At 49.2% G+C, this 14,369-nt stretch overlaps 1 protein-coding gene across 1 annotated transcript in view; it reads left to right on the top strand.

The window, feature by feature from the left end:
• Positions 1-14,369, top strand: part of LOC116886977 — a 160,073-nt gene that overhangs the window by 60,740 nt on the left and 84,964 nt on the right. Inside the window, exons 20-22 of the mRNA XM_032888467.1 lie at positions 2,707-2,862; positions 5,290-5,383; positions 6,363-6,500. Coding sequence (XP_032744358.1) covers positions 2,707-2,862; positions 5,290-5,383; positions 6,363-6,500 — 388 coding nt within the window. The remainder of the gene's footprint in view (positions 1-2,706; positions 2,863-5,289; positions 5,384-6,362; positions 6,501-14,369) is intronic.

Raw genomic sequence — 14,369 nt, 5'->3', positions numbered from 1 at the left:
TGGGGCAGTTTGGTGAAATGATGACCTTCCGTCTGTCTGTCCATCCTTCCTTCCTGCCCTTCAAGCCTCTCTGTGAGCCTCTCTGACTACCCCACTGAGCGAGAGTCTCCCAGTGGTACCCACACTTTCTTTCCACTCAATGCACGTCTTTTTTGTTTGAATGCTTCCTGTTGGTTTGCCAGCTTTCCCAACACGAAATCACTGCCAGGCTGCTTACTATGCTATCCCATGACCCGGCATCTTAATCTGCCCATGCTGTCATAACAGAGGACCTGAGACCCTGTCATTTGTAAAGACTTGAGCTCTATATCTAATACTTCTGGATGTCTCAAATCCAAGGCCACGGGGCCTGTCTTAGGGTTTTGCTGCTGTGAGCAGAGACCATGACCAAGGCGATTCTTATAAAGAACATTTAATAGGGGCTGGATTACGGGTTCTGAAGTTAAGTCCATTATCATCCGGGCAGGAGCATGGCAGCATCCAGGCAGATGTGGGGCCAGAGGAGCTGAGAGTTCTATGTCTTTATCCAAAGGCAGACAGGAGAAGACTGACTTCCAGACACAAGGAGGAGGAGCTTCAAGCCCACGCCCACAGCGACACATCTACTCCAGTTCCCCGGGTCAAGCATATTCAAATCACCACAGGGTCCAGAGTCTTCTTGCTGCCCCAGCCTGAGGCAGAAGACAGATGCACAATGGAGAGTGCTCTGTTTGTGCTGATGGTGGAGTGGAGAGAGAAGGAGCAGAGGAAGTCAGAAAGGAGAGGGGAAAGGGTCTGAAGTCCTTTCATGAGGGACCCATTTCCATAACAGCCGGCCTCTTATTTTCTAACAGCCTAGGCCCCACAGACAATCCTCCCTTAAAAGCCTCCCTCAACTATTCTTGCGTTGGGATTAAATTTGTAGCCAACTTTGAGGGGGCATCCAAACCATAGCTCCTGGTGTGGGGCCTAAACCACAGCCGTCACTCTGAGGGTCTTGGTTGACTTTTCTCTTGCATACAAGGAGGCTGACTAACAGAGGACCTGAGACAGGAGGATGTGTCAGGGGTAACCTCACTGTCTGGAGAGGGCTGAGGCAGCAGCGGTGCAGAGAGGACAGGTCCCGATGAGGTCTGTTTCAGTTTTTAGTAAGAGCAGATGGCGGGACTTCTCCAAAAGCAGGAAAATGGGTGGAGGGTTTGTCTCAAATACATAGAGCGCTGTTCTGATTTCCACACGAGGCCCTTCAGGCATAGACCATGCGTGGGTCCCCCCTGAGGACCCGCTTGGCCACAGCGTTTATGGGACTTCGTGTGTATCATTCCTTACATTCTTAGACTCTCCTTACGAGACAGGTGCAAACACTTCATCCACGAGGAAGCAGAGCGTAGGAAAAAAATTAGGGAATTAGCCTCAAATCTCCAAATTAGAAAGTGGCAGAAACGGAAAGTGAGCAGCTATCAGTCAGGATGCTACCCCGCAGACACTTCGAAGTCTCTGCAGCGTATGAGTCTCTCGGGAATTAATCATGAAAGAATTACCCGTAATATATTATAATCATGGTACTTTTCTCACTTGAAAAGAAAATACTTTGGGAGCGCAGCAAAGAGACTATTTCATTTTTTCTAAGTGGATCAGGGAGAGCATCATGGGAAACGAGGCTATAAATAGAACCGGGTCCCTCTAACACGGATGGGATCAGGAATCAGTATATCAAGATGGGAAAATCTGCTGAAGAGATAGTCAAAGTAAACTGCAGGCACTGGGTTGGATCCTAATCCAATACGCTGTTGGACTCGTAAGAGGATCGTTGGACAAACTACACAGGGAAGGTGGGAGGAGGGTGGGGAGGAGGGGTGTGTGTGTGGGGGTGAGCCTGGGACAGCTCCCCTTCGATTCCTCCCGCCTCCCCCCCGGAGCTGGGCACTGAACCCAGGGCCTTGCGCTTGCTAGGCAAGTGCTCTACCACTGAGCTAAATCCCCAACCCCAGCTCCCCCTTCGAAACCCTGGAAGGAACCAACTTTCCCCCAGATCTGAGACAGTGAATTTCTGTTAACCCGCTGAGCACTTGGTGCATCTCTGTGGTACCTTGTGACGATCCTGGTGCCAATCGAACTCACGGTGAGAACAGGCTCAGATTGGGAGAGAATCGTAGATGTTTAAGACTGGGTTGCCGGAGCGACATCTAAACTGGAGCCGAGAGATGAATCGGGACAGAGCTGAGGGTCGCAGATGCTTCTATGAGGATATGGTTTTAGGGACTGATGTGGTTGGTGAGAAGAGGGCCAAGGCGAGAATTAAGAGCACATCTGAACCTAAAGAAAAGCCAGTGACACCTGGGAAGGGGTGGTCATGGGGCAGGAGCATGGACAGTGTGGGTTCAGCAAATGGAGGTGCTCTCCAGGGAGGGGCCGAGGAGTCCGCATGAACAGCACAGAGGGAGGACAGGGACCAACCTCGTCTCAGACGTATTGATGCGCTCATGAGGTTCCCAGCACGGCAGCTGCTGTGTAGGAAGTGAGAGCTGAGGTGGTGGTGACCTCTGTTTCCATCACCTCATGGGTACACACGAGGTTAGAGGTTGTTCTCTTTGCATAATACAGGGTGCGCTCTGGTTCCATTTTGTTCCATTCTTGCTTGATCTCGAGTGTGCTCGATTTCTCTTGGCTTAACTGTTTCAGGGAAAACCGCTAACAAACACACCCTCTCCCCTTCCCCGACGTTAGGCTCTATAAGGAATTGGCACTGGAGATGGGTTTTGAAGAATCACATTTGCATCTGAGGCCGATTCCCTTTGAGTTTGCAGCACACAAGGACAAGGTGGACCCACCCCCGCCGGTCTTTATAACTTCTCTGCTGGAGGACAGCAGTCGGGTAGACAGGTAAGCCTTCCGGGGACGATGGTGTCACAGGGAGTAACCAGTGAGAGTTTTCCATCACCACTGGACATGCAAGTGAGGTTGGGTCTTTAAAATCTCCTCCTTAGATGCAATCTGACATTATGCCAATTTCTTTTTAATAAAGAGAAAAAAAATATCTCAATCAAGCGTACAACTGGATTTAAAAACACAAAATCGGGTTAGGGAGGGCTCTGTGGTTAAAGAGCTTGCTGCGCAAGCTTGAGGACCTGAGTTCAGATCCCAGAACCGATGTAAATGCCTCACGATAGGTGGTGGAGACCTGTAATTCCAGCTTCAGGAGGTGGAGGTGGGCGATCCCCAGAGCAAGCTGGCTAGCCAGAATTACGATATGTGTGAGCTCTGGACCTACCCGAGAGACCTTACCTCACTTAATAATGGGAAAATGATGAAGATAATTCCCAACATCAACTTTCAGTCTCTACATGCACAAGCATGTAGCACACACACACATATGCACGTACATGGAAACATGCACACACATATGCGTGACTACTAACCCCACACACACTCAAAAATGGAAAAAGAAAATAAATGGCTAGAAACACACAAAGTCACCGAGACACAGGAGAACCAGGTCGGAGAGAGCCAAGGAAACCATAGGCTCCCAGCCTCTCCGGTGGACCATGTCTTTCTGGTAGCCAGGGGCGTGAGGACTGACTACCTCTCTCACTTTGCCAGACAAGGAGGAAGCCAGCTACACATCTGCCTCGGTGACAAAGAGCACAGAGATAACATGCAGACATCTTAGTCAGCCTCCTTCACGGGAAACCATTTCCAACCAATGAAACCCCAGGGGCAGCCCACGGCGCTGTTCTCCCAGACAGATGCAATCTACTCTGTTGTGGTTGTGGTTATGGCTACTGCACCTCTTCTTTCCTTTTGTGTGTGGGAAGGGCCAGCTTCTCCTGTCCCCACTTCTTTCCCTCTGAGTCAGTCTGATCTTCCTTCCAGGGTCCCAGCTCTGTCCCTGGTGATTCCCTAGGGCACTGACTTCTCTGGGAAGGCAGAGGTGACTCCACAGAGGAAAGAAAGGTCTTTGTACTGCTAGTATAGTTCAGATGTGACTCGGACGTGCTGGGCTGGCTGCTGGACTCCCCGGGGCAAGGGCTGGAGTGAGAGAAATTTGCATAGCAGGACACTGTGGTGGTTTCTTGGCCTTGTGGAATGAGGGCTGCATTCAGCTTTAATGGGTGGAACAGGGCCGCTGTTCCACGTGTGCCGTAGTAAATTAGCAGCAGTTCTGACTTCTACTGGAGAGATTCCAGTGTCTGTCCTCAGCTTCCTCCTCCTCCTCTTCCTCTTCTCTCTCCTCTTCTCCCTCATCTTCCTCTTCCTTCTCCTCTCTTCTTCTTTCTCCTCTCCATCTTCCTTCTCTTCCTCCTCCTCTTCATCCTCCTCTTCTCCCTCCTCTCTCTTCTCTTCCTCAACCTACCTACCCCTTTGTTTGTTTCTGACAATTGAAGATGTCTCCCCATGTCACCAAATAATTCCTTGGAGGCAAACTCCTCTCGTCCTACTTCAGCTCACTGCTAAAACAAGACGAGCGCTCACAGGCAGGAAGTGTGATGCGTCCTCAGGTGAGGCCAGCTGTCCAGCTGCCACCGAGGGGCCAGGTTGGAGTCAAGGCTTTTGTAGAGCTGGTTCCTAGATAAAAGGGGGCTGACTCCACCTCTTGGCACAAGCTGCCTGAATGCTCTGTGGCCTGGTCAAGTGGTGGCATGCCCAGTGATGTCCAGTTATGCTCTATGACCAGGGGAGCCTCTGGAAGGCAGATCCGTGCACTTGGAGGGCCTGCATCTTGACTTCATTGTATGTATGGTAATTTCCTAAAGTTGTCCATTTGGAGAGACAGCGTGAGGGCAACATGCAGGCCACGTGATATGAAGACTAACACTTTATAAAGCACATTTGTACATATGCATTTCATAGTTGCCCTGATCCTTTACGGTAGCTAACAGTCCCATTCACAGATGGGAAAACAAAGACTGATAAATACCACATTACTTGACGGAAAGTCACAGCTTTCAAACACAGAGCTATGCCGCAACACAGGGATGAGGTATGGAGAACAGGTTAGACAGCTGCTGGAGCCGGGGGGAGCAAGAAGTAGATGCCATTCGGGGGTGTTCAAGAGGGGGTTAGTGGGGGATCCTGAACAGACAGAGCCAAGAGAGTAAGAAGAATAGGGATGATGAAGAGAGAAGAACTTCCGGAAGGATGGAGTGGTCATCACAACCAAGTCCAGCAAGGACCAGAAAGACTCATGGTCCTCTGTAAAGTTTGCTGTTACCATTGGCGGCCCAGATCCAGTCAGCTGCTGCTGTCCTGCACCATCAGATGGGTATCCCCTGACACATGACCCCGACAGCTTCACTTTTCTTCTTACAGATACTGCCCCACCTCCCTCGCCTTAGCCATCTCTGAGCTGGATGACACCCAAGTCGGCAAATTCAGTTTTTACACAAAAGAAACCATCCTCAAGGTAAATGACTCTGTGTATATTGAAAAAGAACCTAAGCTGAAAGAATATATTCTTGTGTTCTTAAAGAAACATTTAATCCATACAAATTGGCTTCCAATCGTAAGAAAAGCTTTCACCTAGCATCATGGCACGCCTGTAATTCCAGTGCTGGGGAGGCGGAGGGAGGAAGATTGGGGGTTCAAGGCCAGCCTCAGCTACATAGAGAGTTTGAATTTGAGGCTAGCCTGGGCTGCATGGGAGCATGTCCCAAACAAGAGAAAGCTTTTCTCTAGTATTAATAATGCTGGCCTTGCACGGGCCTGGCTTGAGCCATGAGGACTGCAACCCCCATACCATAAGTTCTGTCAGGGATGAGAAGAAAGAACACACAGCAAGCTTAGCTTTTTTTTTTTTTTAAAAATTATTTATTTATTATATATAAGTACACTGTAGCTGTCTTCAGACACACCAGAAGAGGGCATCGGATCCCATTACAGATGGTTGTGAGCCACCAAGTGGTTGCTGGGATTTGAACTTAGGGCCTCTGGAAGAGCAGTCAGTGCTCTTAACCGCTGAGCCATCTCTCCAGCCTGCGAGCTTAGCTTTTTAACGTGCACGGTTGCTATTGGAACTTTCATCATAACATTTAGGTTCTTCTTTTGCCTTGGGTAGATATTTTTTTATGGGTAGATATTTTTCTTCATGGCTTTTAAGAGCCTGCTTCTGAGTCCATGTAGTCTATCGGAGCCCTTTCCTGACCACAGGGGCATTGCATGGTGTCTCCCTACACAGCAGGTCGGACCCAGAGGCTCCTTGCCTGAGATGTGAGGCTGCCTGGGGAAGAGCAGGTTCAATCTGGCCGTTGAGCAACAAGAAGCCCGATGTATCATGCGGTTCAAGTCCTGGGTGTCTCGACAGTTTCACTAGTCAACGGTCTCCACCATCAGCTTCTCCTCCCTCTGGAAGCAACCTCTTTACAACTCACACTCTCTTCCTGCAGCTCTTGGTCCATTCAGGAGTGGAAAATATGCAAGTGACCCTCGCATGCCAAACTGCTCAGAAAAATGCTCTGATGGTGGCCATTCAACAGGTGTTCTTTTATCACATCCCCGGCGTGGACAGCCCTGTTGATGTCAAGGTCAGCCTCTAGGATGGAGATGCCAGAGCAGGTTGCCCCTGTCAGCAGCTAGTACCAGGCTGCCTATTCCTCCCCCTCCTCCCTCCTCCCCTCCCTCCTCCTTCCTCCCTCCTCCCTCCTCCCCCCTCCCCCTCCCCTCCTCTCTCCTCCTTCTTCCCTCCTCCCTCCTCCCCCCCACTCCCCTCCTCTCTCCTCCCCTCCCCTTCCCTCTCTCCCTCTCCCTCCCCCTCTCCTCTCTCCTCCCTCTTCCCTCTTCCCCTTCCCTTCCCTCTTCCCTCCTCCCTCCTCCCTCTTCCCTCTTCCCTCCTCCCCCTCTTCCCTCCTCCCCCTCCTCTCTCTTCTCTCCTCTCTCCTCTCTCCTCTCTCCTCCCTCCTCCCTCTTCCCTCTTCCCTCTTCCCTCTCTCCCTCTTCCCTCTCCCTCTTCCCCCTCCCTTCCTCTTCCCCCTCCTCCTTCCCTCCTCTCTTCCCTCCTCCCTCTTCCCTCCTCTCTCTTCCCTCCTCCCTCTTCCCTCCTCCCTCCTCCCTCCTCCCTCTCCCCCTCCTCCTCTCCTCCCTCCTCCCTCCTCTCTCCTCCCTCCTCCCTCCTCCTCTTCCCTCTCTCCCTCCTCCCTCCTCCCTCCTCCCTCTTCCCTCCTCCCTCTCTTCCCTCCTCCCTCTTCCCTCCTCCCTCTTCCCTCTTCCCTCCTCCCCCTTCCCTCTCTCCTCTCTCCTCTCTCCTCTCTCCTCTCTCCTCCCTCCTCCCTCTTCCCTCTTCCCTCCTCCTCGCCCTTCTCTTCTCTCCGCTCTCTTCTCTCCTCTCTCCTCTCTCCTCTCCCTCTTTCCTCCCTCCTCCCTCTTTCCTCCCTCTCTCCTCCTCCCTCCCCTCTTCCCCTCCTCCCTCCTCCCCTCTTCCCTCCCCTCTCCTCCCTCCTCCCTCTTCCCTCCTCCCTCTTCCCTCCTCTTTCCTCCCTCCTCCCTCTCCTCCTCTCCCCTCCTCCCTCCTCCCTCTTCCCCCTCCTCCCTCCCTCCTCCCTCTTCCCTCCTCCCTCTTCCCTCTTCCCTCCTCCCCCTCTTCCATCCTCCTTCCTCCCCCTCCTCCTCCTCCCTCCTCCCTCCTCCTTCTCCCTCCTCCCTTGTCTCGTTTCCTCCTTTCTCTACTTTCTCTCCACTTTCTATCACCTTTAACTTCTTGTCTATGTAGGGAAAACATATACAGTTTCTCATACTGTACACTCAAAACACAGACTACTTCTGTGACTCCAAAAGCCAGGGAGACCTCTCGCCAACGGCGAGCGAGCAATCAATTCTGCAGAAGACGCCATCTGGGGCTGCTCAAGTTCAATTCAATGATGCCACCACGCGCCTGCAGCGTGTAGCATGCAGGCAACCAGATGAGGAGACGGATAGGCAGTCTGAAGGACCCTGACTTTGGGAGGTATTGTCCCCATAGTGTTGGAGTGCGCGATCCCTACGGCATGTGGGTGGATTCTCAGCCACTTTCTTGCAAGCCCCTGCATGTCCAGCTGTTCTGAGATTCTCTAAATCCTGCCCTTTGGAAAGACTTTGTCTCATGAGCCTGACGGGTCATGTAACCTGCACGGAGGCTTGGACAAGAATGTAGAAAAAGCAACCAGAGAAATGGGTGTGAGCCTGTCCTACGGGGATTCCGTGAGAACCTGATGAGGGCAAGTGCCCTCCTCGGATCTTGTCTTCTCAAAGGACAGAATTCAGCCAAGGGACCCAGATAGTTTAGGCAAAAGTCTTTTGAGCAAAAGAAAGCAAAGGGTGATTCATTCCTTCTGGGGAGAGATGAGATCGGGCTCACCTGACACGTGGGGTTGATGGGGTGTGGTGGCAAGTGGTGTTTAGCGGTCCACTGGGGTCCGTTTTGACTTTTAAGAAGTTTTAATGACTATTGATGATGGGATCCGCATATTTACGATGTGGACAGCCACTCTAAAATCATGGCAGACCCCACCTCTATTTTAGGGTATTTTCCTATGATCATCCTGAAAAGTCCTTAGGAAAGGGGGACACCAAAAATCACAATACCAATAATTTTCAAATGAAGCCGGAGCCTTTTTGATGAGACACACCCTGACTCGGCACACATGTGGCAGCTAAGAACTCGTCCTGGAGCCTGAGTTTCTGATACATCGGGAAGGGTTTGAGTGTAGCTTCAAGGATACTTGTGTGTTTATTTATTTAGTCACTTTTCGTCCCAATATCAGCCCCCCATCTCTTCCCAGTATCTTCTCACTCAGATCCTCCCATTTCCTCTCCTCCTCTGAGAAGGGGGAGCCCCCCTTGGTACCCCCCAAGCATATCTAATCACTGCAGGACCAGGTGCATCCTGGACCACTGAGGCCAGACAAGGAGGCCCAGTTAGGGGAACAGATCCAGACACAGGCAACAGTCAGGGACAGCCCCTGCTCCAGTTGTCAGGGGACCCACATGAAGACCAAGCCACACTTCTGACGCACATGGGCAGAGGACCTAGGTCAAGCCCCTCTGCTTGGTGGTTCAGTCTCTGGGAGCTCACAAAGATCCAGAGTAGTTGACTCAATTGATCTTTCTGTGGCGTCCCTGTCCTCTTCAGGCTCCTCGGTCCTCCCCACCCCCCCACCCCCGCAATGCTTCCACGCAACCCCCAAGCTCCGTCTACTGTTTGTCTGAGGGTCTCTGTGTTTCAAGGATATTTTATCACAGAGGAGCATTGTGACCCTCAGGAGACACAGCCATGAGACACAGATTCCAAGTACGTAACTCTTGGTCTAACCTGGAGATATAGTGAGCAAGAGACAGCTGCTAGACTTTGGTTACGACATATCCAATTCCTTGCCTACCCAGTCTCCAGAAGAGCTGCAAGGCACAGGCTCTTTACCCTGTCCTGAGGGCCTAGGGCAAAACTACTTCTGCAAAGGAATCTTATCTACTATTGAAAGTAGATCAGTGTGTTTAAGATTAGGCTTTGTTTGACCTCTGAAGAAAGAAATTCCAGTACCCATGGCCCGCCTCTGGGAGAAAGGGGCAGGTGAAAGGTCCCTGGAAGACTGGGGGTGGGGTGGGGTGGTGGGAGGGTGAGGCCTCCAGTTTTGCCTGCTGTTGAGGCTTAAGCTCCTCGGGGTTATTCTAGCCACTTAGGCAATAACAAGACATTGGGGTTTTGACTCAAGAACCCTAGGCAATGAGAAAATATGTGTGTTTCATATCCCACGTCCTTGTTCCCTTCCTTCTTGTGGCCCCTTTGTGCGTGGTGATGGGCTTTGTGCATTTACTCAGAAATACAAACTGGCTAGATGCATCCAGGGCACACGTCCCAGTTTTCAACCATTTCCATTGTAGGTTAAAAAAAAAAATTCCATTGTTTCCTTGTTTATCCTGCCTATAATTTTTTTTTTTAAATGTAGGGAAACACATTTGATCCATAGTTATCTATCTAATTTTTTAACATTTTAGCAAGGGCGATGGCAGTGACCATGCCACACCTTGTGTTTAGAGATCAGAAATCAATCTGTAGGAGTTAGCTTTCTTCCCTCCACGGATGGAGATGACGGCAAATGCCTTCTTTACCCACTGGGCCACCTTCCCAGAAAACTGCCTCACTGGATGTGCTCCTCCCCTCCTGCTTTTTGTCTTTTGTTTTTCTGCTGTAGAGATATAATTCACAGAGCATAAAATTATTCCTTTAAAGTGTCGAATTCAGGGGCTGGACAGATAGCCTAGCCGTAGAGCTTGTGTTCCTCTTCCAGGGGACATGGGTGCTGTTCCCAGAACCACACCTCTTTGCTCACAACTGCCCACAGCTGCAGTTCTAAGAGCTCTGACTCCTCCCTGAGCCGTCTCAAGGCCTCTCACATACAAGGCCTCCTTAGATAACCTCCCCCACCCCACACACACATACACATACGGCCCCCTCAGACACCACACATATACATGTGGCCTCCCCAGATACCCTCTTCACACACAAACACACACATGGCCTCCTCAGCTACCACACACACACACACACACACACACATGGCCTCCTCAAATGCCCCCATACATATGCACACACACACACACATGGCCTCTTCTAATACACACATACACGCACATGCATACACACATCATGGCCTCCTCAGATGCCCCCCCACACACATACACATACGGCCTCTTCATATACCTATACACATGTGGACAGACACAACAGACATAGGCAGGCACACGTACATATAAACAAAAATAAAAATTTCAAAAGCGTCCGATTCAATCTCTTTTTAGTCTATTCCCAGGACCATACAACCATGACAGTTTCTATTTTAGGAACATTTGTATCTCTTTCCAAAGAAACCCTGTACCTCAGGGATCACTCCCACTTGCCCTCCCCTCGGTCCCTGGTAACCAGTAAGCTACTTTCTGTGTCTGGACTTAGATGTCTCCACTGTTCCTATAAATGTGATCATGCACGTGGCCTTTTGTGTTTGGTCTTTTTCACTTAGTGCAATGTTTTCCAAGTCTGTCTTGTGTTACACCATCTATTGTACCTCATTCCTTTTCATTACTGCATAATATTCTGTCATGTGGATATACTCTATTTTGTTAATCCACTTTTCAATGAGTTGCTTTGACATTTTGGCGATTAGAAATAAAACTGCTGTGAACATCCACATACAATTCACAGAGCAACCAAGCCTCAGTGGTTAAAAACCTGTAGTAACTCTTTTTAGCTCAAAGCATAAGACCCAGTGTCCCCATCAAAATATACAAGATCTCTGACCCAAGCTTTCTCTCATGCATGTCCTCTGAGCTCCATTTTAAGAGTCCTAGACATTTTGTCTTCTACACACCCCACTCCTTTACACGGTTTTTTTCTAAAGAATGCTACTCATTCTCTGTGATTCAACTCAGTTATTGTTATGGGAGCCCATTAGAAATGATCAAGTGGTCATAGTTTATGACCAATTGAAAGTCTTCATTCCAGCTAGATAGCATTACAGTCAGGTTATTAGGGGACCCAAGTATAGCTCCAAGCATTTAGTCCAGTGGCTCTCAACCTGTGCATCGAGACCCCTTTGAGGGGGTCAAACGACCCTTTCACAGGGGTGACATAGCAGATATATTGCATATCAGTTGTTTACATTATGATTCATAACAGTATCAAAAATGTAATTATGGGAGGCTGGAGAGATGGCTCAGTGGTTAAGAGCACTGACTGCTCTTCCAGAGGTCCTGAGTTCAATTCCCAGCAACCACATGGTGGCTCACAGCCATCTGTAATGAGGTCCAATGCCTTCTGGTGTGCCTCCAACTATGGGGTAGTCATATATATATAATAAATAATACTTTAAAAAATGTAGTTATGAAGTAGCAATGAAATACTTTTATAGTTGATGGTCACCACAACATGAGGAACTATATTAAAGGATCATAGCATTAAGAAGGGTGAGAACCACTGAAATAGACCAAGGGGCTTTTAAAGGCAAAGAAAAAACTCCTTTTTAAGCCAAAAAAAAAAAAAAATCCTGTTATCTCCCTTAGCCATTGTAGAGGGTTTACACAAGCAAGCAGCTCGACAGAAGCTAAGGTAAGCTAGCCAAGGCACCTTGATCCCCTAGAATGGAGTTGGGTAACTTCCCATAGGATCCTCCATCAAGGAGACCAAAATCTAGTTAAACCTGGAAGGGCCTCAGCAAGACTACAAGATGGAGGACCCTCTACACTGTCCGGCCCTGTCACGTTACATCTTCCAGAAAGCATCCAGCCCTCTTTGAACGCCACTAAAGTGAATTTGATGATTGCCTCTTCATAAGATGCACGCGCAGATAGATTTATAAATCTTTTACAACTGTGGGACAGGAAAGGGTGCGACAGCAAAGTCAAGAGATGGCCTGGGGAGGAAGAGAACACAGAGATGAGCAGAAGTGTACGGCCAGCCACTGCTGCTGAAGGAAAGGAAATCAGTGAGCCACCAACAGTACAGCCTGACAAAGAAGGGGTGAAAAGGTTCTCAACACCAGTAATCATTAAAGAAGAATAACTTTAAAACTCCACTGAGAAGCAGTCCATGCCTGTTAGAACGGTTAAAATGTAACAGAGTGGCCTCCTCCAGTGCTGGCAAGGATATGGGAGACCTGGAAACTTGTATCCTGCTACTTAGACTGTACAATGGAGCAACCTCCTGGGAAATAATTCCACACTTTCTCAAGAGGTTAGACAAGTGCCTACCATATGAAGCGAGCATTCAACATCTAGGTATTTAACCGAGAGAGACGAAAGCACATGGTCTTACAAAACTGTGTATGTAATTGTCCATAAGAGTTATACTCATGACAATCAAGAAGTGGAAAGAAATCCAAGACGGCTCCAATAGGTGAATACATACACACGGTTGGCATATCCATGCAGACAACGGAATATTACACGATAGTACAAATAAACAAATGACTGACACCCACACCAATTTGGATGATGCCGGATGAAGGGACCAGATTCTGCGTGAATCTGTGTAAAACGCTAGGCCATCCATCCGAGCCTATAACTGCCCAAGCCAGAGGAGCGTTGGGGATGGAGCGGAGGGAGAGAAGAATGGGTGTGGGGGTTGTACGTCAACACAGTGGTGATGGGCTCATACCGAGAACATGTCACATACATGTCAGAACATAACTGACCACATACTTTAAAAATATGTAGTCAAGAAGGTTCCTGTTTTAAAAGGAGACCTGAGCTCTACAGCTCTGAATGAGGAGGGGTAATGCAGATGGGGACAGAGTCAAATGAAGACGAGTTCTTCTCACTGAGTTGGAGTAAAAACTGTAGGGTCAGAGTTAAAAAGGCACGGACTGAATGAGACTTGGTCTCACAAAATCACCACCACCAGAAACTGAGCAAGCAACTTGAAAGCATAGTAGGAGGAGGGTTAGGAAGAGGTGTGGACACCCTTGCAAGAGGGGCAGAAAGGGGAAGTAGTTGGGCATAGAATGGAGGTGGGAGTGGTCACAGCTGCCATTCCAGATGAGGAGCCAGAGTGTGAATGCCCACCCCCACCACAGCTCAGCGATGTCAGCCCCCCCACCCCGTCCCTGCCCCCTCCCCCACTGGCAGGAAGCCGGATAATGGAAACACACAGGCCAAAAGAATCTTTCCCCACTTGTGAGAGCTGGGCTTTGTTCTGGGTAAGCGAACGGGTTCTAGAAGAAAAGGGAAAACAGATGAGACCGGAAGGTGAGGATTGAACTCAGAACCTTTGTTCTAGTCCCTCCCAGCATTTTATGACCTGTTAAGATGACCCTGTTCTGAACTGGTAGAGCTTCTGTTTCCTGTAGTCCGGGATGCCCTATGGGTCTTGGTGAGAGAGAGGTTGGGAACTTTAGATGTTTTTCATCTCTGGGATTTTCTTCCTTTTGTCCTCACCTGCCTTACAGAATTTCTATATGCCAATTCCTTGGTTGTGTGTTGAAGAATGACGTTCCCTTTGAAGAATTAGCCTTTTTCTTTCAGTTAGTGGTTGATGAAACATGAAAGACTTGTATCGAGCATCTCCACAATGAACCCTGCTGGAACAGTAGAAGATACTGAGTTTTGTATTTCCTTTCCTGGCCCTCCCTCACCCCACTTTCCCCTCTTTAACATTTCATTGTCAAAGAAGTCATATATAACCCAGATACGCTTGGGTAGACTTGAGGGAATTTTCCAGATCTTTGCATGCAATCCATCTTCCGGATCTGTGCAGTCCATTAAGAATTCTTTAGAAGCTGGTGCACACAGAGAATCCAATCAACTACTTTGTAGGATGGTGACTTGTTCTCAGAGCACTTTACATAACTGGAACTACTTGGGAAACAGCCCTACATTGTGTCTGACCCCTACAGTGTGCAAAGTGTTGTCTCTCTTCCCATTCCCACCTCCTC

The sequence above is a fragment of the Rattus rattus genome, chromosome 18 (genome assembly GCF_011064425.1).
Source record: "Rattus rattus isolate New Zealand chromosome 18, Rrattus_CSIRO_v1, whole genome shotgun sequence".
NCBI classification, from domain to species: domain Eukaryota; kingdom Metazoa; phylum Chordata; class Mammalia; order Rodentia; family Muridae; genus Rattus; species Rattus rattus.
The sequence above is the reverse complement of the archived record's forward strand: the minus strand, read 5'-3'. Positions and strand labels throughout refer to the sequence as shown.